The sequence below is a fragment of the Gracilinanus agilis genome, chromosome 4 (assembly GCF_016433145.1).
Source record: "Gracilinanus agilis isolate LMUSP501 chromosome 4, AgileGrace, whole genome shotgun sequence".
In the NCBI taxonomy this organism is placed as follows: Eukaryota; Metazoa; Chordata; class Mammalia; order Didelphimorphia; family Didelphidae; genus Gracilinanus; species Gracilinanus agilis.
In genome coordinates this window covers 190,793,536-190,815,781 of record NC_058133.1, presented here as the reverse complement: position 1 = coordinate 190,815,781, position 22,246 = coordinate 190,793,536, and the positions used below count along the sequence as shown (strand labels likewise).

Genomic DNA, 22,246 nt, shown 5'->3' with positions numbered 1-22,246 from the left:
TAAAACCAGTGGAAATGTGCATCTGCCATGGGTTGGGTGAGTGAGGGGGGTGAAGGGGAAAGTAGGAGCATGAATCATGTAACCATGTTAAAAATGAATATTAATAAATGTTTAAAAAAAATTTTGGAATCTATTTCAAAGAACAGGAAAAAAGATAATAAGGGCCTAAAGTCAGGTGGTAGGAGTAAGAATGGAAAAGAGGAGGAAGATGCAAGATATTGGAAAATTAGAATAAATAGCACTTGGCAGATGAACGGGAGCCATCTGCTAGCACTGATTGCTGCTAGCACTGATTGTTGGAACTGTGGGAGTGGATGAGATAATAAAAGAATAGAGTGAAGAAAGAGAAGAAAAAGAGCCAAGGACAAAGCCTTGGGGATTGCCAACCTATAAGAGTTGGGTCAGGTGGAAATAAAGCTAATTAAGGAGGCAGATAAAGAATAGACAAGTAGAAAGAGAATGAGCAGAGTTTCTTGTCATAGAATCCAAAGAAGAAGAGACTATCCAGAAGAAGGGGATAGCCAAGGGGCCAATTCTACAAAATGAGGACTAGAAAAGGCTATTGGATTTGGTGATGAGGAAACCACCTCAGTAGAGTTATAGGGGCAAAAGCCAGAGTGCAGAGTGTTGAAGAATGGAGACAGGATATAGACTCCTCTTTAAAAAAGTGGTCTGCATCAAATTCAGTCTCAAAATATAAGATACACTCCTATGAGATACAGTCAAAATGAGATACAGTCCATGAAGGCCCAGTTCTTTAAGCAGTTTGAATTTGCCTTTCCTAATGAATTCGTGCAACATTCCTTGCCTGGTTCCAGTCTAATACATGAAGGATTAGGGAGTCCGTTTTCTGGCCCTTAGTGACTGGGATCATGCTTTGTGATATTCAGAAGTTTTCTGGTTGATGAAGGATCCAGGTCTAATAATTCAGGAAGCACAGAGTCAGAACCAAGTTTGAATGCAAAGAGATCCATGTACTCATCCCTCAGCCCTTTTGAACTTCTCCTTTTTGGCTGTGAATTAGGGAATACTTCCTGTGAGCCTTAAGATGGAGGGAAAAATGACTAGTCATTTTTATCTCTATCCAGTCACCATATCTCCCTGGGCATGTTTGATGTCTATTTCTTTTGCAATGATTATTTCCTGATTTTAGGTGAATATGTATCCAGAATAGAATTAACTAGGGTAAAACCATGAGGACTTCAAAAGAAATGAAGAACCATCATAAGTCCACTCCATCACCAGAGTTAGAAGAGGAGTCTACTATAGTTGTTAGTAACAAGAGATGAGTCCAGTAAAGTTAAACAAATGAACATCTCATCCAACACCAACACCATAATTTGGTGGGTACTCTGTGAAGGGTGAAAAGATATCCCAAGGCCAGGAGTTAGAAGGTAGCCTTTAGTCCCAAGTGAAATACTTCTCTCCCTACAACAGCAGCTTGGATCCCCAAAGGGAGACTATCTGCTCAATATTCTAGGGGTAACTCAGAGGGGTTGTGACTTCTAATACCATTATTATTCACAAAAATCCATCCAATATGCACATTGCAAACATTGACCATCTAGTTTATATCCATTAACACTTACAAAGGGTTATTTACAACAATAACCAAAACTATATCAAGAATAGATAATACAAAAACACCCCTTAATCCAACTGCATTTCTCCCCTTATAAACACAAAATCCACAGGGACAGCTGGGTAGCTCAGTGGATTGAGAGCCAGGCGGGAGGTTCTATGTTCAAATCTGACCTCAGATATTTCCCAGCTGTGTGACCCTGGGCAAGTCACTTGACCCCCATTGCCTACCCTTACCACTCTTCTGCCTTGGAGGCAATACACAGTATTGGCTCCAAGATGGAAGATGAGGGCTTAAAAATAAATGAATGAATGAATGGATAAATGAATGGATAAATGAATGAATGAATGAATGAATGAATGAATGAATGAATATAAGCACAAAATCCCTGGAAAGTGGGCTCAAACTTAAAATACAAAGATAGGAAGGCAGGCATGCAGGAAACATGGAACTAAGGAATGAGAGATTGGAGGCCATACAAAGCTGAAAGAACTAGAGAAGAGGCTTTGTGGAGCAAAAGGACAAAACATACTCCTTGATTTCAAGTATTTAAAGAATAGGTGAAGAAGTCAGGTGAAGAAGGATTAAGCTTGTTCTGCTTAGTTCCAGAATTATGGGAAAGAAATGGGAACAATGGTAGAAACTGTCAAAATTTGTATGTTTGAAATATAAAGAAAAACTCCCTAGAATTGTTCCATAAAGGTATGAGCTGCCTTGGTGGGTCCTGCTGGCAACTTCTTCAGCTGTTACAGACCTCAGAAAACAACAGTCACTGAAGCTCAGAAGAGAAAGTTCTTGTCACTGTTCAACTCAAGAAACAGATATAGTTTGATTGATGGATGTGGCATTTTAAAAGATGCATTACCACTTGCTTTGCCACACTAAGGACCACTGAGCTTTTCCACCTGCATTACAGCTAAACTCTCCTCTATCTGTGCAATCTGCCCCATTAGAATGTGAGTCCTCTGAAAGCAGGAACCCAGTTAGAATTAGAATACATTACTCTCAACTCTTAGGTCTCTTAGATCTGGTCACTGTGATGTAATAAAAAGAACTCTGCACTTGAAGTCAAAAAACTCAAGTTGGAATTCTAACTCCTACCTTTCTATGCAAGGTGACCTTAGACAAATTGCTGCCTTTTCTTCAAAAGTATAAAGGAGAGGGCAATAAGGAGGTTCTGTGGATTGAGAGCCAGGCCTAGAGATGGGAAGTCCTGGGTTCAGATCTGACCTTAGACACTGGATTAGTTACCACACTTTTAAACTAAGAAAGGGGTCAAGTCTACCCTCCCACCTGCGGAACATGAGCCAATCCTCAGGAGGCAACCCCCCAGTCTCTGAAACCGAATCAGCAAAGAAATGACAAACACCTCCAAACAAAGACTCATACTCAGTAATCTAGATAAATTAATAAGGTAACTTTTCAAATTGCTCAGTGACTCCTCTGAGCCACCACAGTAAAGCCCTCTGTAAGGAAAATCACAAATATAAAAATAAATGTGGAGGTAGCTAGGTGGTTCAGTGGCTAGATGGCCACGCATGAAGATGGGAGGTCTTGGGTTCAATTCTAGCCTCAGATACTTCCTAGCCTGTTAAGCAAGTCACTTAACCCTCATTGCCTAGACTTTACCACTCTTCTGCCTTGGGACTGGTATTTAGTATCGATTCTAAGACAGAAGTTAAGGGTTTAAAAACAAATAAATGTAAGTTTTTATTTTCTGCCACTTGAAAACTTTATTTTCATCATCAGTAATTCTGCTTGACTTTAACTCCAGGGAATAACATGCCATCACCTCCCGGGGATAAGTGGAACAACATACCAAGTATTCTACAGCTGGGAACTCCCAGGAGCTCCAACACTTTTTCAGCTTTCTTTTCTGTGTTGTTTTCCCCCATTAGATTATAAATTCCTTGAGGACAAGAATTGTCTCTTTTTTACTTATTGGTATCCCAGCACTTAGCACAGTGCCAGGCATATTGTAGACACTTAATAAATATTTTTTAATTGACTAGAAAATAATTAATTAGACCTGTCACTTCTTAGTAGAATTGGTCAAGACTCTGTAGTCAGGCAATTCCCATACTTGGAAGGACTCTGCACTCCTCATCTACACCGCTTCCCTTCCCCCTCTCCCCCAGCTTCCTCATCCCTCTAATTTATCTCTCTGAAATAGTATCTCTCAAAGAATATCATCTCTGAAATTATCACATATGTTATTATTATTATTTACATATCATACCTTCTGGGAAGCTAGAATTAACTCTCCTCTTGCCTATTTTTAAATTAACCAACAAAAACTGAAAACACCCCTACTTAACACTAAATAGAGGAGGTCTGCAAGGTACTTGCTAAAAGTGGGTGTAAATTCCAGAAGCAACTGATCACCCCCTGGGCAGTGTTAAGCAAATTTAAAGACTGCAATTGGCTCCATAAAGTAGAGGAAGGGACAGGAAGTGACATGGAAAAAGGACTATAAAAATCCTGAACTTCCTGTCCAAGGTGTCTTTGGCCTGAATTTTCAGCTTGGAGGATCTTGGACTGGGACTGCGGCTTAGAGTTATGACTTGGGACTTCAACCTGGGACTCTGGCTATTGGACTGCTTCTGGTAAGATTGCTCCTGGATCTTCTCCTTTGGAACTTTGACCTGGATGAGTGAGAAGCTGACCCTTCTTTCCTGGCTTCTGGAGAGATTAGTTCCAGAGAGGCCTCCCCTTCTTGGAAGAGGCCACATGGATTGAACTCTGGTTTAATTCACCACTGAGTCCTTAAGCTGAGGGGTTAACAAGCCCTGACTAGGATGAGCTGGGGACCAGAGCAACATTTAGGGTGATAGGCTAGACTTCTTACTCTACCCTCTTTTACATTTCTCTGCTTTCACTCTTCCCACCTCTTTGTAAATAAAGCTACTGAAAGTCAATTTGACTTGAGCTATAATATTTTTAAATCGGTGACCACAGTATTATCTTAGAATTCTCACATATTTAGTCAAACCCTTAATTTTAATTCCTTACACATCCCAATACTCAAAGACTGATTTCTGCTCTTTTTTATTCCCCAAACTCAACACAGTGCCTACCCTGAGCAATTTATTGGTTTTTCTTTTTTTTGGGGGGGGGGAGCAAGAAACTATGATTTCATTAGGGTAGGGGACTCCTGGTACAAAAATTCCCTCTCGTGATGCAGGTGACTATTCAGTCATTTTCAGTCATCTCCAACTCTTTGTGGTTCCATTTGAGATTTTATTGGAAAAGATATTGGAATGATTTGCCATTTGCTTCTCCAGATCATTGTATAGATGAGGAACTGAGCCAGAATTACATGACTTGCCCAGGGGCACACAACTAATAATTGTCTAAGGCCAGATTTGAACTCAGAAAGATGAGTCTTCATAATTTGTGTCTAAGGCCAGATTTGAATTCAGAAAAATGAGTCTTCCTTGATTTGAGGTCTGGCACTCTATACACTTTACCACATAGCTGCCCCTAGCAGATAGGTAATTCATCTGTAATTTATTGCGGTATGGAGAGGTTAAGTAGTCTGATGTCACACTGGTGTATGTCAAAGGCAAGACTTTGAACTCAGATCCTTCTGACAACAAGTCCAATCTTCTTTGTCTCTCATACCATGATTCCTCCTACCCCGTATATAATAAACACTTAAACAATGCTTGTTGTATTAAATTAGACTGGATTAGTCTAAGTATCCTGCTTCAACATGTTCTGGAAAAACTTTTGATGATCCAGACCCAGAATCATCACATCATCCACATCACCAGAGCATTGAAGTAAATGGATATCAGTAACACCCAAAATGTACATGCAACTGAAGTTAAGTTTATTGGTCAAAGACAAGAGGAGTTATGTCTCAACTCAGAAGCAGGAAAGATAAAAAGTAGCACCATAAGGAAAACTCCTCAAAAACCAAAACATAGACTGACTTAAAGGTTGCATAACATGGAGAGAGCACAGATTCATTATGGAGTATATGAGTAGAACACTCAGGCTGGTAAGATATACTATAACATGGCAACCCCAGAAAGGAATCTTTCTCTTCCCTCCTCTTATTCCTCCTCTTCTGAAAAGGTAGGCATCTCAGAACTGCCCCTGTGTGAAGGCTCTATTGCTGGCCATGACAACTCCTTGGCTCTTTGGGAGAGTAGAGGGAGAGCACCTCAAAGAGGGAGTTCTTGGTGTGTGGCATGAGGAAGTTGCACATGGATTATTTGGAAGTCTGTGGAAGACAAAAAGAAAGGAATTTTTTAACTGTTGGCATAGAAATCTCAAAAGCTTAAAGGAGAAACTAAGAATCATTCAAGGAACTAAGCTTGTATGCAATGTAAAGGAACATAAAGACATTTATTAGATCTGTGATTTCATTGGTCCCTTCCAGTTTTAAATTTGTGATGTATGATTCCAGGCACAGGGTCCAGGAGTTCAATTTATACCTTCTACCCTTGATATGCCCTTCTCAAGAAAGTAATGAAGGGGATAAATTGCCCTGGCACATACCACCTTGCCTTCTGAGGAAGTCTTCTCCTTGGAAAAAGGAAGGAATGAATTAACTCCTTCTGTTTCAAAGATGGGGAGGGTGTAATTGAGGCACAAAGAAGGGTTAAAACAGGAATTTCCATACCTTGAAGAGAATAGGCATTTAGAAAGATTTGAGCTAAGATTTTAGGAAGGAATGAAATAAATATTTAAGTGCCTAATGTGTGCCAGGTACAATGCTAACAGCACTACAAGTATTATCTTATTTCATTCTCACAACGACCCTGGGAGATAGGTGCTCTTATTATCCACCTTTTCCAGATGAAGAAACTGAGGCAAACAGAGGTTAAGTGACTTGTCTAGAGTCATTCAGTCAGTATGTCTCAGAGGCAGAACTTGAACCCGGATCTCCCTAGGTAACATAAAGGTGAATGTTTCAAGATTCTGAAGCATTAAGAATTCCAAATGGACTTGGGTTTTCTGTTTTTGTTTTTAAACCCTTGCTTTCTGACTAAGAATTGATTCTAAGTATTTGTTCCAAGGCAAAAGAGAGATAAAAGCTGGTCTCTTGGGGCTAAGTGATTTGCCCAAGGTCATACGGCTAGGAAATGTCTGAAGTCAGAACTGAACCCAGGTCCTTCTGACTCCAAAGCCTGTCACTATCCACTGTGTCACCTAGTTGCCCCTCCAAATGGACTTTGAGTAAGATATTCCTCAGATTCAGTCAATCAATTTTTCAAACAATCTCTCCAAAATGAGAACTATGCAAGTATGGGAAGGATCTATGACTTTACCAGGATAGGGAAACTCAAAAAGATAATACTTTCCACCAACACACAGTCTGGCATTCTTCCTTGGTAAAGACAAAAAGGGGCTTCTTTGAAGGAGATCTAACTGGAGAAGGAAGAGTCCATCTGGTCTGTCCTTCCCATTTAACAGATCCAATTCAAACCAATCTAAAGAGCATTTATTAAATATCCACAATGAGTGGGGCAGCTAGGTGGTTCAATGGATTGAAAGTCAGGCTCAGAGACAGGAGGTCCTAGGTTCAAATCTGGCCTCAGACATTACCTAGCTGGGTGACCCTGGGCAAGTCACTTAAACCCCATTGCCTAGCCTTTACTGTTCTTCTGCCTTGGAACCAATACACAGTATCGATTCAAAAATGGAAGGTAAGAGTTTAAAAAACTATATCCACAATGATCAAGCTACTAAACAAAGTACTGATGATCCAAAGACAAAAGAAAAAATTATCTCCTACCCTTAAGAAGCTACTAGATAAGGAAATAAACCTAGAAAGGTTAAGTAATTTGTCTAAACTCATACAAGTGGAAAAGAAGAGAGGCAGGATTCTAATTCAGGTAATCAGATAATAAATATGGAGTGGGAAAGGTACCCAGACCTTATGGTCCAACTCTCTCATTTAACAGAAGAGAGAAACTGTTTCAAAGAAATTAGTGAGAGAGGAGTTTGATCAGGGAATTTCCTTACTCATTGGCCAACTTGATGGGTATACCTCCTCTCACATAGAATAAGAATATGCTCGTTCATTTAGAGTGAGAAGCAACCAACCTTCTACTGCATTCTGTCTTCAATTTATAGAAATTTACAGATGAGAAACTGAGGCTTACAGAGATTAAATTGACTTCCACAAGTTCCCATATCTAGAGTTATTTATCAGAGGCAGTTTTTGAACCCAGTTTTTTCCCAATTCCATGGTCAGCACTCTATCCATGGAAATTCACTGGAGTTAACCCTTTAAATTGGCATTTTGGCCACATAATGAGAAGACAGGACTCACTGGAAAAGATCCTGATGTTAAAAAAAGATGGAAGGTAAAAGGAAGAGGGGATGGCAGAGGATGAGATGCATAGATAGTATCATGGAAACAATGAACATGAACTTGGACAGACTTCAAGAGACAGTTGAGGATAGAAGGACCTGGCATTGCTATGGTCCATGGAAGTACAAGGAGTCAGACATGACTGAATGCTCAACAATAACACGAAAGCTGGCTCATAAAAGAGAACCTTCAGCCAACCAGCTCACCTGCTTTTCCACCCTTTTCTTTGAGCCTTTCTTCCAGAGTAAACATGAAACAGTGGAGAGAGAACAAGCCTCCCAGACAGGAAGACCTGACTTCAAATCCTAACCTCTAACACATCTTGGATGTGTGATTCTGAGCAAGTGATTTCACCTCTCAGTGTTCTAGGCAACTCTCTAAGACTATGCATTTCAAAAAAGGCACCAAGTGGGCAGCTGGGTAGCTCAGTGGATTAAGAGCCAGGCCTAGAAACGGGAGGTCCTAGGTTCAAATCTGACCTCAGACACTTCCTGGCTGTGTGACCCTGGGCAAGTCACTTGACCCCCATTGCCTACCTTTACCAAGGGCTTAAAAAATTTTTTAATTTAAAAAAAAAAGGCACCAACCTGCTTTGAGAGAATGAGTTTCTTCATCTGGGGCTTCCCAATACCAATGAAATCATAGGTAGAGTTCCTAGTTGCTCAGTTGTTTCAGTTGTGCCTGATACTTCATGACCCCATTTGGGGTTTTCTTGGCAAAGATAATGAAGTGGTTTGCCATTTCCTTCTCATGTTCATTTTACAGATGGGGAAACTAAGGCAAACAGGATAAAGTGACTTGCCCAAGGACATACAACTAGTACATGTCAAAGGCCAGAATAACTTCAGGAACATGTCTTCCTGACTTCAGGCCCAGCATGCTAGGCACCACCTAGCTGCCCATATTGCCTAAGCCTATTCTTTTTCCAAAGTGTGAGATGAAAAGAAAAAATTATCCTTAGGTTAGAATCCATAAACATAGGGATTGATTGATTGATAGGAGGAGGCCTTAGCTACATGAGCAGGAAAGTAGAGAGAGGATTTGAACCTATATCCTTTAGCTTCCCAACCCCCATGCACTTTTCCATTACACTATTTTCCCTAACCTCACACAGCACTTATGACCTGTCTAATTCCTAGAGGATAGTGTGGCACAATGGATGACCATTGGTTCTATGGGTCAGAGGTGATTGGTTTAATTCCAGTACCTGTCACTCAACTCCATAGGCCTCATTTCCTTCATTTGTAAAATGAGAGGGTTGGGCCTCTGAGGCCCCTCAGCTCTGGATCTATAATCCACAATCCTTTGATGAAGATCTCACATGAATCTCACTTCTGCCAGGAAGTATGAGCCATCAAGATATATTCAAATATCTGTCTTGGGCTTTGCCAAAAATCACCAACAGAAAGTTCTTACTTGCTGTCCTCCTTCTCCAGCAGGCTTCGGTAGGTAGAGATCTCACACACCAGCCGGGCCTTAACATCCAGGAGGACCTGGTACTCGTGGTTCTGCCTCTCCAGGTCAGCCCGAATCTCGGCCAGCTGCTCCTCCACATTGCTGATCAAGTACTGCATTTGGGCCAGCTCAGTGCTGTAGCGAGTCTCAGATTCAGTCAATGAATTTTCCAAACAATCTTTCTAAAATGAGAAATATGCATGTGTGAGAAAGATCTGTGACCTCACCAATATGGAGACTCTCAGCCAGTTAATGCCTTCCACCAACACAAGTCACAGCCCATCTATAATTTAAGAGATAACTCCCAAGAATTTGTTTGAGATTAAGTGATGTGTCCTGAGTCAGAGGTGAGAAACCTGATTCCAAACCCAGCATTCTGTCCATTAAGTCACACTGCCTCCACAAATGAAAAATAGAAAATAAGTGGGTAGTCTAGAAAAGTCTCCAGTTGGTCCAGTGAGGATGCCAAGTAGTCTTTCTATGGTTACAAGGGGAAAAGAAATGGAAGAAGGAATGTGGCACCAATATAGTAAAAATGACAAGAGTACCAAATTAATTTATAATATTAATAATTCTATCAAATAAAGCTCTCAAAAGGATGCTTTCTAGAACTTGGTAAAATAATAAAATTCATTTGGCAAAACAAAAGATTTCAAGGAAACAATGAAAAGGGGTAGAGACAAAAGAAGAATAACATTTCCAGATCTCAAAATATATTAAAATACAGCAATTGTCAAAACCATCTGATATTGGTTAAAAAATAAAAAGGTAAATAAATCAATGAACAGAACAGACAAAGGAGATAATTGGAATCAATAACCTTGTGTTTAATAAAGTGGAAAATATATTACTGAAAAAAGCATTCCCTGTTGGATAGAAATTACTGGGGTAATGGGAAAGTGATCTGGCAGAAATTAGTCATGCCAGTTATCATCATTTTTCAGTCAAGTCTGGCTCTTCGTGACCCTATTTGGGGTTTTCTTGGTAAGATACTAGAGTTGTTTGCTATTTCCTTCTCCAGCTCTTTCAACAGATGAGGATCTGAGGCAACGAGGGCTAAATGACTTGCCCAGGATCACACAGCTACTAAGTGTTTGAGGCCCAATTTGAACTCGGGAAGATGAGTCTTTCTGACTGCAGGCCCAGCACCCTATCCACTATGCCACCTGACTTCCCCTGATACACCAATACCTTATGCCATATTACAAAATACATTCTAAATGAATGTGACTAAATATTAAAGATCATACTATTTAAAAAATAGAAGGAAAGTACGTCATATACTTCTCACGTCTATAAGCACATGTTTTCTTAACCAAACAAGGGATAGAGGCAATCACAAAAGATAAAATACATAACTTTCATTATATGAAATGGAAAACCTTCTGTACAGACAAAATGAATGCACCTAGGGTGGCTTATTGGATTGAGAGCCAGGCCTGGAGTCAGGAGGTTCTAAGTTCAAATCTGGCCTCAGATACTTCCTAGCTGTGTGACCCTGGGCAAGTCATTTAACCCCCATTGCTTAGCCCTTACTGTTCTTCTAGATTCTAAGATGGAAGCTAAGGGTTTAAATAGCAATATAAATATATGAATTATATATTATTATATTATATATATTTGTATATATGAATGCACTTAGCCTAAGAAGAGAAACAGGCTAATGGGGGAAAACATTTTATATCAGATTTCTCAGTTAAGGATTTGATATCCAAGATATATAAACAATTATCAGATGATATAGAAATAAGATAATACTAGAAACTCTTCCCCAATAGATAAGTAATCAAATGATATAAACAGTTCTCAAAAGAATTGCAAACTATTAGCAACCACATGAAGGAATCTTCCAAGTAATTAGTTTACATTAAAGAGAAAAACAAATCAAAACAACCCTGAGGTTTCACCTCAGACTCTGCAAGCTGGGAAAAATAACAAAAGATGGGAAAACTCAATGGTAGAAGGGATAAGCACACTACTGCCTATAGACCCTGGTGCATTATTATTAAAGCTATGAATCAACAAAACTATTTTGAAAAGCAATTTATAATTATGTAAACAAAGATGCAAAAATATTCCACCAAATCAAAGTTTCCTTTACTAGGATTATATACATGGGAAGGGGTGGGGGGAAGGAGGTAGGAAGGAAGGAAGGGAGGTTGGGAGGGAGGGAAGGAGGAAGGGAGGGAAGGAGAGAAAGAAGGAGGGAGGGAAGTTAGAAGGGAGGGAGGGAAGGAGGGAGGAAGAGAAGAAGAGAAAGAAGGAGGGAGGGAGGGAAGAAGGGAGGGAGGAAAGGAGAGAGGGAGGGAAGAAGGGAACGAGGGAAGGAGAGTAAGAAGGAGGGAGGGAGGATATGTAATTTAGACAGTTTAACCACTGACCTGTTGTTGGGAGCTATTAAGAGAAATTAGAATCTCAAGTAGAAATTTTATCTGGACCCCCTCAAAAGATCAATACAGACCCGCAGAGCCATGTATTGAATTTTTCTCCCTATCATTGTCGAGACAGAGTGGGCTATGTAAGATAAAAATCTGAGATTCCTCTTTTCATTCCTTTCATAATTCTCACCTTTCTTTAAAATGCATTATAGTCTTATTGAAAAAGCTTTGGGCTCTCAGTAATCCAGCAGGAGGGGGGCTAACACTGTTCCCCTTTGACGGAGAATGCAGCTGCCTAGAATAGCCAAGGCCAAACCCTTGGCAGGGCATTTTGCCCAGAATTAAAGTAAAATAATGAGGCTCAAAAAAATTGTTTAATGCCATCAAGGCTGAGAACTTCAGGGGCTTTCCGGCCTAAGGAGATGTCCCAGGCTCCACTTAAAGATAACACATGTAGTTGATAGTTTAGCATAGGTTTTTATCTATACCTGGAGGCTTCTAAGGCTTTTGTTTTGACTATAGTAAAAATACTGCTCTCTGTAATTGTGGGAAACTTTCTTGGGCTTTTGGGGAAGGGGATCTTTAATTTCCTTTATAATAAACTGGTGACTCCGTTATACCTCGGAGCACTATGAGCTAACAAGCCGTGCTTCCAATCTGTTTCATTATTTACATCCGACGACCACCCTAGGCCACTCAGATAAGTCTCTGGTTATAGAGCAGGATCTCTATAACCCATCAAGATATCCAAATATTTTTCTTCCAAGAAGCTCCATCTTTGTACATTTCTAAGAAATTAAAATAAACCAATGCTAAAGTTGGCCTACCATTTTGTGCTGAGCCTGCAGCTCAACCTCCAAAGCATTCACAGAGCGTTTCAACTCCAGGATCTCTGACTGGCAGCACTGTAGCTCCTCTGAACAAGACATCTCCTGCAGACTGATGCCCTCACTCTGAAACACAACAAGCAGCAGAAGGATAGAGTTAGGTAGAAGCACCTCTAGGAAGATGGCAGCCACTTCCTGGACCCTGGACCCACTGCCCGCACCTGAGCGATGAACCACTGCTCCACATCATTGCGGTTAGTCTCCAACATGGCCTCATACTGACAACGCATCTCACCCAGCACCCGATTAAGGTCCAATGGTGGAGCTGTATCCAGCTCAATACGGAGCTTATCTCCCAACTGGCATTGCAGGTTGTGGACTTCCTAGAGAGGCAGAAGGGTCAGGCATTGGTTCATCCTACATTTCACAGATTCCCTGAGGAAGTAACTGATTTCCCTGTTGGGAAGCTAGAACTTACTCCCCAAACCCACAAAGAAAGCTATCCTCTCTCCTGAATCACCATCCTCTTGGCATTTATTTCCCTATTCTTCATAGATCATTGAATTTGAAGTAAAAAAATCAGAGTCTTGTTTGGGAAGCTAACTAGAAGATATGTGGCCTTGGACAATCACTTTTACTCTCTGGACCTCCATTTCATCATCTGTAAAATGAACTCAGTGTTGTCAAGGCTGCCTTCCAGCCCTACCATAAGAGATGGTATGGGCATAATAGAAAGAACATTTGGTCTGAAATCCAAGGATCTGAATCTAAAATTCATCTCTGCCATTTACTAGTATCTTTAAGCAGGTTATTTCTCTTCCCTAGACAACTTTGGTTTCTTCCTTTCTAGGAAGGAAGGAAGGAAGGAAGGAAGGAAGGAAGGAAGGAAGGAAGGAAGGAAGGAAGGAAGAAATGGGATGGACTTGATAGTGGATAAGTTTTCTCCAATTTGAAGCCTATAGTAAAGGAATTCTCTTTGCCTTGTATATGTATGTGTGCATTTCTTAAATTATAACCTGCCCTTTCCCCAAATGTCTGCACAGCTCCCTTTGGCAGCACCTTGCTCAGAAACATGCACAATTAGATGCTTAGGTAATACACTTTACACCTGGGGAAGACATGTTCAAATATTTAAAGGAAAAAGAATCCCCATTATGGAGACCAGTCCCTCCAACCATAGCAGAAAAAAAGAGTTTTTCTTGCCTGATTGTCTTACTTACCATATCCTAATTCCATATCTTTGCACAGGCTGCCCTTCCCACTCCCTAATCTGGATTCCCACTCTCTCCTCACCTCCTTTTCTTAAAATCCCTTCTCTCCTTCAATGTTTGGCTCCTGTGTCACCTGCTATGGGAAGGCTTCCCTTATTCTATTAGTTGGTAGTCCCTCCTCCTCAAATGATGATATATGTACTTCCGTTTACATGCTGTATCACCCCAGTAGACTGGAAGTTTAGGACAGAGACTTTTTTCATCTTTTCCTTGTATCCCTAGTTTCTAGCCCAGAATCCATTGGATCAGATTAGATTAGACTAGATTGGATTGGATTGAGCTGGACTAGATTGGATTGGGCTGGACCAGATGAGTTTTGGTTGTCTAATGCATTCTCAATTTGTATCATTATCAAATACCTCATACCTGTTCATGGTTCTTCTTTAAACATAGTATCTCTTCTTTCAATGACTCTTGCCGTGATTCCAAGTCACTCTTGGCTAGGGTCAGGTCATCCAAGCTTCTCTGAAGGCTGTTCATGTCAGTCTCAACCAGCTGGCGAAGGTAAAACTCACTCTTGTATCTACATGTATAAAGATGGGTGAGTATCCAAAATGGCGACCATTTACTCCAAATAACTGCTTGTCTTATTCTCTAACTAATGTAATTTGTGTAGGAGCACTTTTTTTACTTAAAAATAATCAGTAAATAATTACTGAATTTTTCCCGAAATGTTCCAGGAATGATGGGGAATACCAAGACGGATGAAGTATAGCCCTTGCTCTCAAGGAATTTACAATGACCTCCCACTGCCACCACCACAACTCTCTAAGCTACAATAGATCCTATTACCAAAAATCAAGAATAAATTCCTGGAGCAGCTAGGTAGCACCAAGCCTGGAATGAGGAGAATCTGGGTTCATATCTGACCTCAGATACTTCCTAGCTGTGTGACCCTGGGCAACTCACTTAATTCCAATTGCATAGCCCTTGAAGTGTTCTTCTACCTTAAAATCAATACTTATGGGGGCAGCTGGGTAGCTCAGTGGATTGAGAGCCAGGCCTAGAGACATGAGATCCTAGGTTCAAATCTGGCCTCAGACACTTCCCAGCTGTGCGACCCTGGGCAAGTCACTTGACCCCCCATTGCCTAGCCCTTACCACTCTTCTGCCTTGGAGCTAATACACAGTATTGACTCCAAGACGGAAGGTAAGGGTTTTTATAAAAATAAACAAATAAAAATTTTAAGAAGCAATACTTAGTATCAATTCTAAGGCAGAAGTTAAGAGTTTCGGAAAAAAAGAATAAATTCCTGTTTGGCATTTCAAGCTCTTCATAACCTAGATCCCTCCTACTTTTCCAATCTTCTTATACTTTATTCCCCTCCATAATCCATCTACACTAGTTTGTTAAGTTACTATTCTATGTAGACAATATTCCATCTCCAGGCTTAGTGTCTGCACATTGATGTCTTCCATGATTTGAATGGTTCAATCCCTCCCTTCCACCTCAGAGTTTCCCTGGATCCTTTTTTTTTTTTAAGCTTTACCTTCTATCTTAGTAATGACTCCAAAACAGAAAGGCAAGGGCTAGGAAACGTCTGAAGCCACATTTGAATCCAGGTCCTCCTGACTCTGAGTCTGGAGCTCTACGCACTCTGCCACCTAGCTGCACTCCTTGGATCCTTTTAAGTTTCAACTCAACTCCCACCTCTTACTGGAGGTTATTCCCAATCCCTGCCAGTGCCTTATCATCTCAAATTATCTTCCATCTTATGTGCATATGTCTTGTAGGTACCTAAGTTACTTTTTATTGTCTCACAATAATAGCAAACATTCATTTATTTGTTAAAACCCTTACAGTCTTAGAGTCAATACTGTGTATTGGTTCCAAGGCAGAAGAGCAGTAAGAGTTAGGCAATGGGGGTTAAGTGACTTGCCCAGGGTCACAAAGCTAGGAAGTGTCTGAAGCCAGATTTGAGCCCAGGACTTCCCATCTCCAGGTCTGATTCTCTATCTTCTGGGTCACATAAATGCCTCACTGTGGTGTTCTTTCAATCACCCTACACTATCTCTAGGAATGTCAAGCAGTCAGCAATTAATTCTCAGTCCTGTTCCAGGCAGACTTACTTAGTCATGAAGTCATCCGTAGCCAGTTTGGCATTGTCAACCTGCACGGCCAACTTGGAGTTCTCTGCCTTTGAGCACAGGAGCTAGAAGTGAGAGGTTAACTGTAAAGCTCTTAGAGGAATATATCCCAATCCCCATAAGGAGGCCTCCTAATTCATATTATCAATGGAGGAAAATCTCTTACACAATTAGGCAATCTCATTAAAGTCCTTTACTTTTCTACTTTTAGTCATAAAGCAGGTCCAAAAGGTTTCCTGAACTACATCTGTAATAAGCAATGCTGAGGGACAGAGATGGGGTAGGAGGGAGGAGGAAAGGGTTATATATAATAATAATGGCTAACCTTTGTGTAAGTCCAGCACTCTTATCTACTGTGCCACTGAACAATATCTGTGCCCAGATATTGACAAAATCAAAGTTTAAGTTAATGTACTGAGATTTTTTTATTATTTAAATGTAGCTCTCATGTAAATAAAGGATGAGATTATTCTTTTTTAAGTTTTAAGAACTCTTATATTAATATCTCTTTTCCCCTGTTGCCATTTCCTAAATTGAATGATGATAAAAACAAAAAACAAAAATCTCACAGCAGGTATGCAGAGTCCAGCAAAGCAAATTTCTCCATTCACCATGTCCATAGGTACATTTCTCATTCTGGATTTTAAATGGAAGAGACTATTTCCCAGATGTAACATGGAATAGTGGATAAAGGGCTCAATATAGAGTCAGAGGTTCAAATCTCAACACAGAAACTTGCAAAGCACTTAATTCTTCTACACCTCGACTTCCTCATCTGTAAAATAGGGGTATTGAAAGGGTTTTTCTTATTGTTCAGTAGTTTTTAGTCATGTCTGACTTTTTGTGACTATGTTTTGAATTTTCTTGTTCATGTTCTCTAGAGTGATTTGTCATTTCCTTCTATAGATCATTTGATAGATGAGGAAAATAAGGTAAACAGGGGTAAGTGACTTGCCCAGGGACACAAAGCTAATAAGTGTTTGAGACTAGATTTGAACTCAGGAAGATGAGTCTTCCTGACTCCAGGACCAGCACCCTATCCATGGTACCTTTAGATATAGATATAGGTATAGGTATAGGTAAAGACATAGACAGACATAGACATAGACATAGACATAGACATAGACATAGACATATAGTTAGTTATAGGTATAAGTATAGATATAGATATAACTACTTTATAAAATTGTTGTGAGATGCAGATGAGAATATATGGAAAGCACTAGGAAATGTTTAAAAAGTCATATTAGTGTCAGTAATTATTATTATGCAAGGTGTCCTTACATAAATATGTATATATGTATATATTTAGTTTTCCTGACACCAAGCAGATTCAGAGGGAACAATAATTATTCTAATTTATATATTATTTTACAAAGTACCTTCCTTCCTCACACAGGTAGTCCCCGTGTTACTATTTCCTTTTTACATAAGAGGAAACTGAGGCTCAGAGAAATCAAATGACCTATCACATTCACAAGGCTATTGAAGCTTAAAACTGCACCAGAATTTTTGGGATGCCTTATTTAAATATTGGCATGACCATTGTAACCCAAGCACCTAGCACAGTCTCACACAAAATAGGTACATTAGAAATATTATTTAATTATTACCCAAAATTATACAAACTTAATAGGTCTTTCTACAAAACACAAGCTTCTTTGGGGCAAGGGTCCTTTTTTTTTTTTCAATACAATAGCAAATGTATCCATCCTGTACCATCTGTGCCAAGTAGCACTCTAGGTATTGGGAATGTGAAGATAAAAAGTTACCTTAGAGGAACTTAGATGCTACTGTGGCTAGAAAGCTAAAACACATGTATACAAATAAATAAACTCCAAGGTAAACTGTTGTGGGGCAAAGCAGAGATCCAGATAGCATACTCTAGGAAAATTTGAGGAGGGAGAGAGTATGTCTCATATATCTTTGTATTCCCTAAAATGTCTTGCATATAGTAAGTGTCTAAGAAGTATCTGTTGAATGGATGGATGTGGTGACCTTAAATAGCATGAAAATCCAATTATAGCAAAATTAATGAATGCATCAGAGTGACTTTCACATATTAAAAGGCCCAGAACAGTGGTGACTGAAGAGAGCAATGGACTAAATTGGGAGAAGGGCAGGGTATTAGATCAGATGATCTCTAAGATCTCTTTTAGCAGTAACACTAATATAAATTAAGAGATGAATAATGAAAGGCTTATTTGATAGTACTAGATTTAGAATTGTATCCAAGGGATGTTTATCACTCTAAAGCATTGATTCTTTAGGGAAACATATACATGTACCTATATATTAGTATGAATATATGCATATACATACATATGTATATGTATGTAGCTGTCATCTTGTCAATACAATATGTGCCCAAAACCTTACCTAGTACAAAGGTTAAAATTGTACTCAGACTTTGGGGACACCCTGAATAATTGGTTTCCTTTGTAATCTTCTGTATTTTAGCCTATAAATCTAAAAACATGATTCTAAGGAGTCAATGGGGCTTAAGCAGCCCAAGAAGTCCATGACATCAAAATGAGGTTAAGAATCCCTAGTCTGGGGCAGCTGGGTTGCTCAGTGGATTGAGAGCCAGGCCTAGAGATGGGAGGTCCTAGGTTCAAATCCGGCCTCAGATACTTCCCAGCTGTGTGACCCTGGGCAAGTCACTTGCCTACCCTTACCACTCTTCCACCTATAAGTCAATACACAGAAGTTAAGGGTTTAAAATAAAAAAAATAAAAAAATAAAAAAAAAAAAAAAAGAATCCCTAGTCTGTACTTCCTAACTGTGTGACTCTGGGCAAGTCATTTAATTCCATTTGTCTACCCATTTCCCTGATGTCTTAGAGTTGCTACTAAGATATAAAGTATCTTTCCATTTAATTTTTTTTTAATTTTAAAAAAGAACCATTGGTCTAAAATTAGGGACAATGCTACTTTTTTCTTCCCTTTCAACCCAGAGAATTCCCAATCCCATTCTCAGGTTCTTCTGCCAACACTTCTGCTTTCTCCTATTTGATTCCAGAGCTCAAAAGCCTCTCCTTACCTTGCATTGAAGCTCATGGATGGTCTTGAAATAAGAGGTATAGTTGGAGCACATGTTGGGGACTTGGCAATGACTCCATTCCTTGATTTTGCCTTGCAGCTCTGCGTTTTGCCGCTCCAGTCGCCGCACCTTCTCCAGATAGTTGGCCAGACGATCATTCAAGAAGCGCATGGTCTCTTTCTCGCTGCCATTGAGAGCCACGTCACCAAACCAGCTACAGATGCCAACATTGGCAGGGATGTTATGAGCTCCTGGAAGAGAACTCATTGAATGACATCTGGGCAAGGTTCGGAGACTTGGCTGGTCTGAAGATGACCCAAAAGTCTGGGGGAGATTATCACTGGACTGATAGCTATTTGCCAGGTGAGGACTGGATCTAGTGCTAGGAGAAGGGTAGCTGCGGGGAACAGAGCTCCCAGGGTGACTAGCTATTGAAACAGCCTTTCGACCTGAAGGCTTCAGACAGCTCTTAAGAGAACCCCGAGAAGAGTTGTTTCCACGGCAGCTAGAAGTCATGGTCCTAGAAAGTGATATTTCTGTTGTATGCCAAGGGCAGGCTATCCAAATGTGGAAATTGAACTTCCTTCTCACACCTTTTATACATCATCTGTTGTGGGTGTCGATGCAATACAATAAGTTTCCCCCCTATTAATCCTCATTTCTATTATCATCAGAACATCCTATTAGTCAGTTTTCAGTCTCCCATGAGCAGTTCCCTATCTCATAAAAGGGCCATTTAACTGCCCGGGGACTCCCTATTACTGGCATTTGTTGCTGAAAGAAATGTTTCATGTTATCTCTTCAAAGACCTATCACCCAAGCCCAAAAATGAGCTCCGCTTCCCTGTGTGACTGTCCAGTGTCTATCTGGGTGTGGCATTGCCTTCAGATTAAGCAACCCACTCATCTGTCTTTCTAGGTTCCCAGAGAAGGTGGGGTGTATTCCCAGAGAATGATGATCTGTTCAGCTTGGTTTGGGGATACTTGGGAAGAAAAAAGCTTAGAAAGATCTGGGGAATGAAGAAAAAGAAACAGGCAGGAAAGGAGGCTCCAAAGAGGAAAGGAAAGCCCCCCAAACCCACACTTTCTTCTCAGTTCTTCAGTATCTTGTGCAAACCACTAGTCAAAGGGAGCCCCAAAGGAGGGATCTTAAAAGAGAAGTAGAAACTAAGGTTGCTAACTTAGTCTCAAAGAAGACACACCCTGGCAATGAATCTGTCCCCTGCAGGGCTGGATTTACCATAGACGCTCCAAGACCCATTAAACTTCTGGGGGGAAAAATGTAGTAGTGAACAGAAGAGCAGTGGTCCAGGCATAAGGTATAAGTATCATTTGTGGTCATGTAGATTAACAGAGAAATTCAAACTCATAGGACATCAATGAAGAAATCAAGTCAGATCCAATTGGGAGATGGATAAAGATGAGAATTAAATGAAACTAAATTCTAGGGTATAAAAGGTTCTGCATCAAGGGCAGTAAGGAGAAATAGCCAACTATGTAAGATTGAATCAATTAGGATAGGGATGATATAAAAGGAGGAATAAATCAAACGCTGAGAATAAATAAGCAGATAGGAACCAGTGAGCCCACACATACCATAAACAAAACCTGGGAACAGAACGCCAAGAACTGAAAAACTACCTCTTTTATGTAGTGAGTAATTCGGGCTGAATCATAAGGTACCAGAGCTGAAAAGGACTTTGGAGATTACACAAAGGAGAGCCTGCCTACCTCGTCTGATAGATTAGGAAATTAAGAGTCTCAGAGTAGTGAAGCAATTTGTCCAAAGTTATATGGCGAATGAGTGGCACGGAAACTAGAATTAAAGCTTGATGATCATAACCGTGTCTATCACAATGTTGTTGTTATTTGGTCATCTCAGGCTCTTCATGCCCCATTTGGGATCTTCTTGGCAGAGATATTAAAGCAGTTTGTCATTTCTTGCTCCAGCTCATTTGACAGATGAGGAAATTGAGGCAAATTAAGTGACTTGCCCAGGATCACACACCTACTAAGTATCTAAGCCTGGATTTAAATTCAAGAAGATGAGCCTTCCTGAACTCTATCCATTGAACTACCTAACTGACCCTGCCTAGCACATAGTAAGTGCTTAATAAATGCATGTTGACTGACTGACTCCCAGTCCTACTAATCTTCTTTCACATCACATAAATAACTAATGACTAGAAATGGAATTCAAAGAACAAAGAAGCAAGAGGGTGCTGTGGAAACATTATTGCATCTGAAATCAGAGGACGAGGGTCTGAATCCCTTCTCTCCCACAGCGTGATATCAGACAAATCATCAGCCTTCTCTCTGGGCCTCCATTTCTTTACCTATAAAATGAAAGGCAGACTAGGTGACTTCTCCTATCCCTCCCTCCCCCAAGATCCCTTCTAGTTTTAAATACATGATCCAAGGAAGAACCTTCACTTAGATTTTCAAGAGCACAAAGAAGGGCTAAAGGAAAAACTGATGAACCCAAGCAAAGGCCAGACCACTGCCATCAGCCCCTCAAGGAGCTTCATCAAAGGCCATGATAGATATAGGCTCTTATCCAATACTCTTTAGGATATGGAAAGAGACAGGACCTGTGATTTTTGTTGATCTAGGGAACTCCCAAAAAGAAGAAACTCCAAAAAAGATAGATCTCAGCAGCTTGTAATTTTAGAGAGCTACCTAGAGCATTGAGACGGCTAAGTTACACAGCCAATAGGTGACTGAGGTGGAATTTGAATCCAAATTTTCCTAACTGAGACCAGCTGCCTTTCCATTCTATTATACTTCCTTTAAACAAAAAAAAAATTTTTTTAACCCTTACCTTCAGTCTTAGAATCCATACTAAGTAAGGCAGAAGAATGACAAGAGCTAGGCAGTTAAGTGACTTGTCCAGGGTCACCTATCTAGGAAGTACATGAGGTCAAATTTGAACCTGGGATCTCCTGTTCCTAGGCCTGCCTCTCTATCCACTGAGCCATCTAGCTGGCTCCTACCTTGCTTCCTTTATCAGCACAAAACCCCAGGAACTACAGATTTCCTTGTGTTTTCTTCTTAAATGTGCTTTTCTGCCTGCAGAAGAGAAGCTAAGTTTAAACGCTTCTCCCTATAATCTAAAAAATCTACTTTTGTTTTTCTGTGTCATCTTTATAGGAAGAAAGATTGCTAAAGTTATCTGGAAAAGGAAGGAAGGAAGGAAGGAAGGAAGGAAGGAAGGAAGGAAGGAAGGAAGGAAGGAAGGAAGGAAGGAAGGAAGGAAGGAAGGAAGGAAGGAAG

At 40.2% G+C, this 22,246-nt stretch overlaps 1 protein-coding gene across 1 annotated transcript; it reads right to left on the bottom strand.

Annotated features, from left to right (window-relative positions):
- Positions 1 to 5,674: 5,674 nt before the first annotated feature.
- On the bottom strand, positions 5,675 to 19,490 carry LOC123247600 (keratin, type I cuticular Ha4-like). The gene is made up of 7 exons (XM_044676543.1): positions 18,975 to 19,490; positions 15,915 to 15,997; positions 14,211 to 14,367; positions 12,795 to 12,956; positions 12,574 to 12,699; positions 9,330 to 9,550; positions 5,675 to 5,813 (listed from the first exon to the last, which is right to left on the bottom strand). Exons 1-7 carry the CDS (start codon positions 19,488 to 19,490, stop codon positions 5,675 to 5,677), a joined length of 1,404 nt encoding a protein of 467 aa, XP_044532478.1.
- Between the last annotated feature and the right edge of the window lie 2,756 nt (positions 19,491 to 22,246).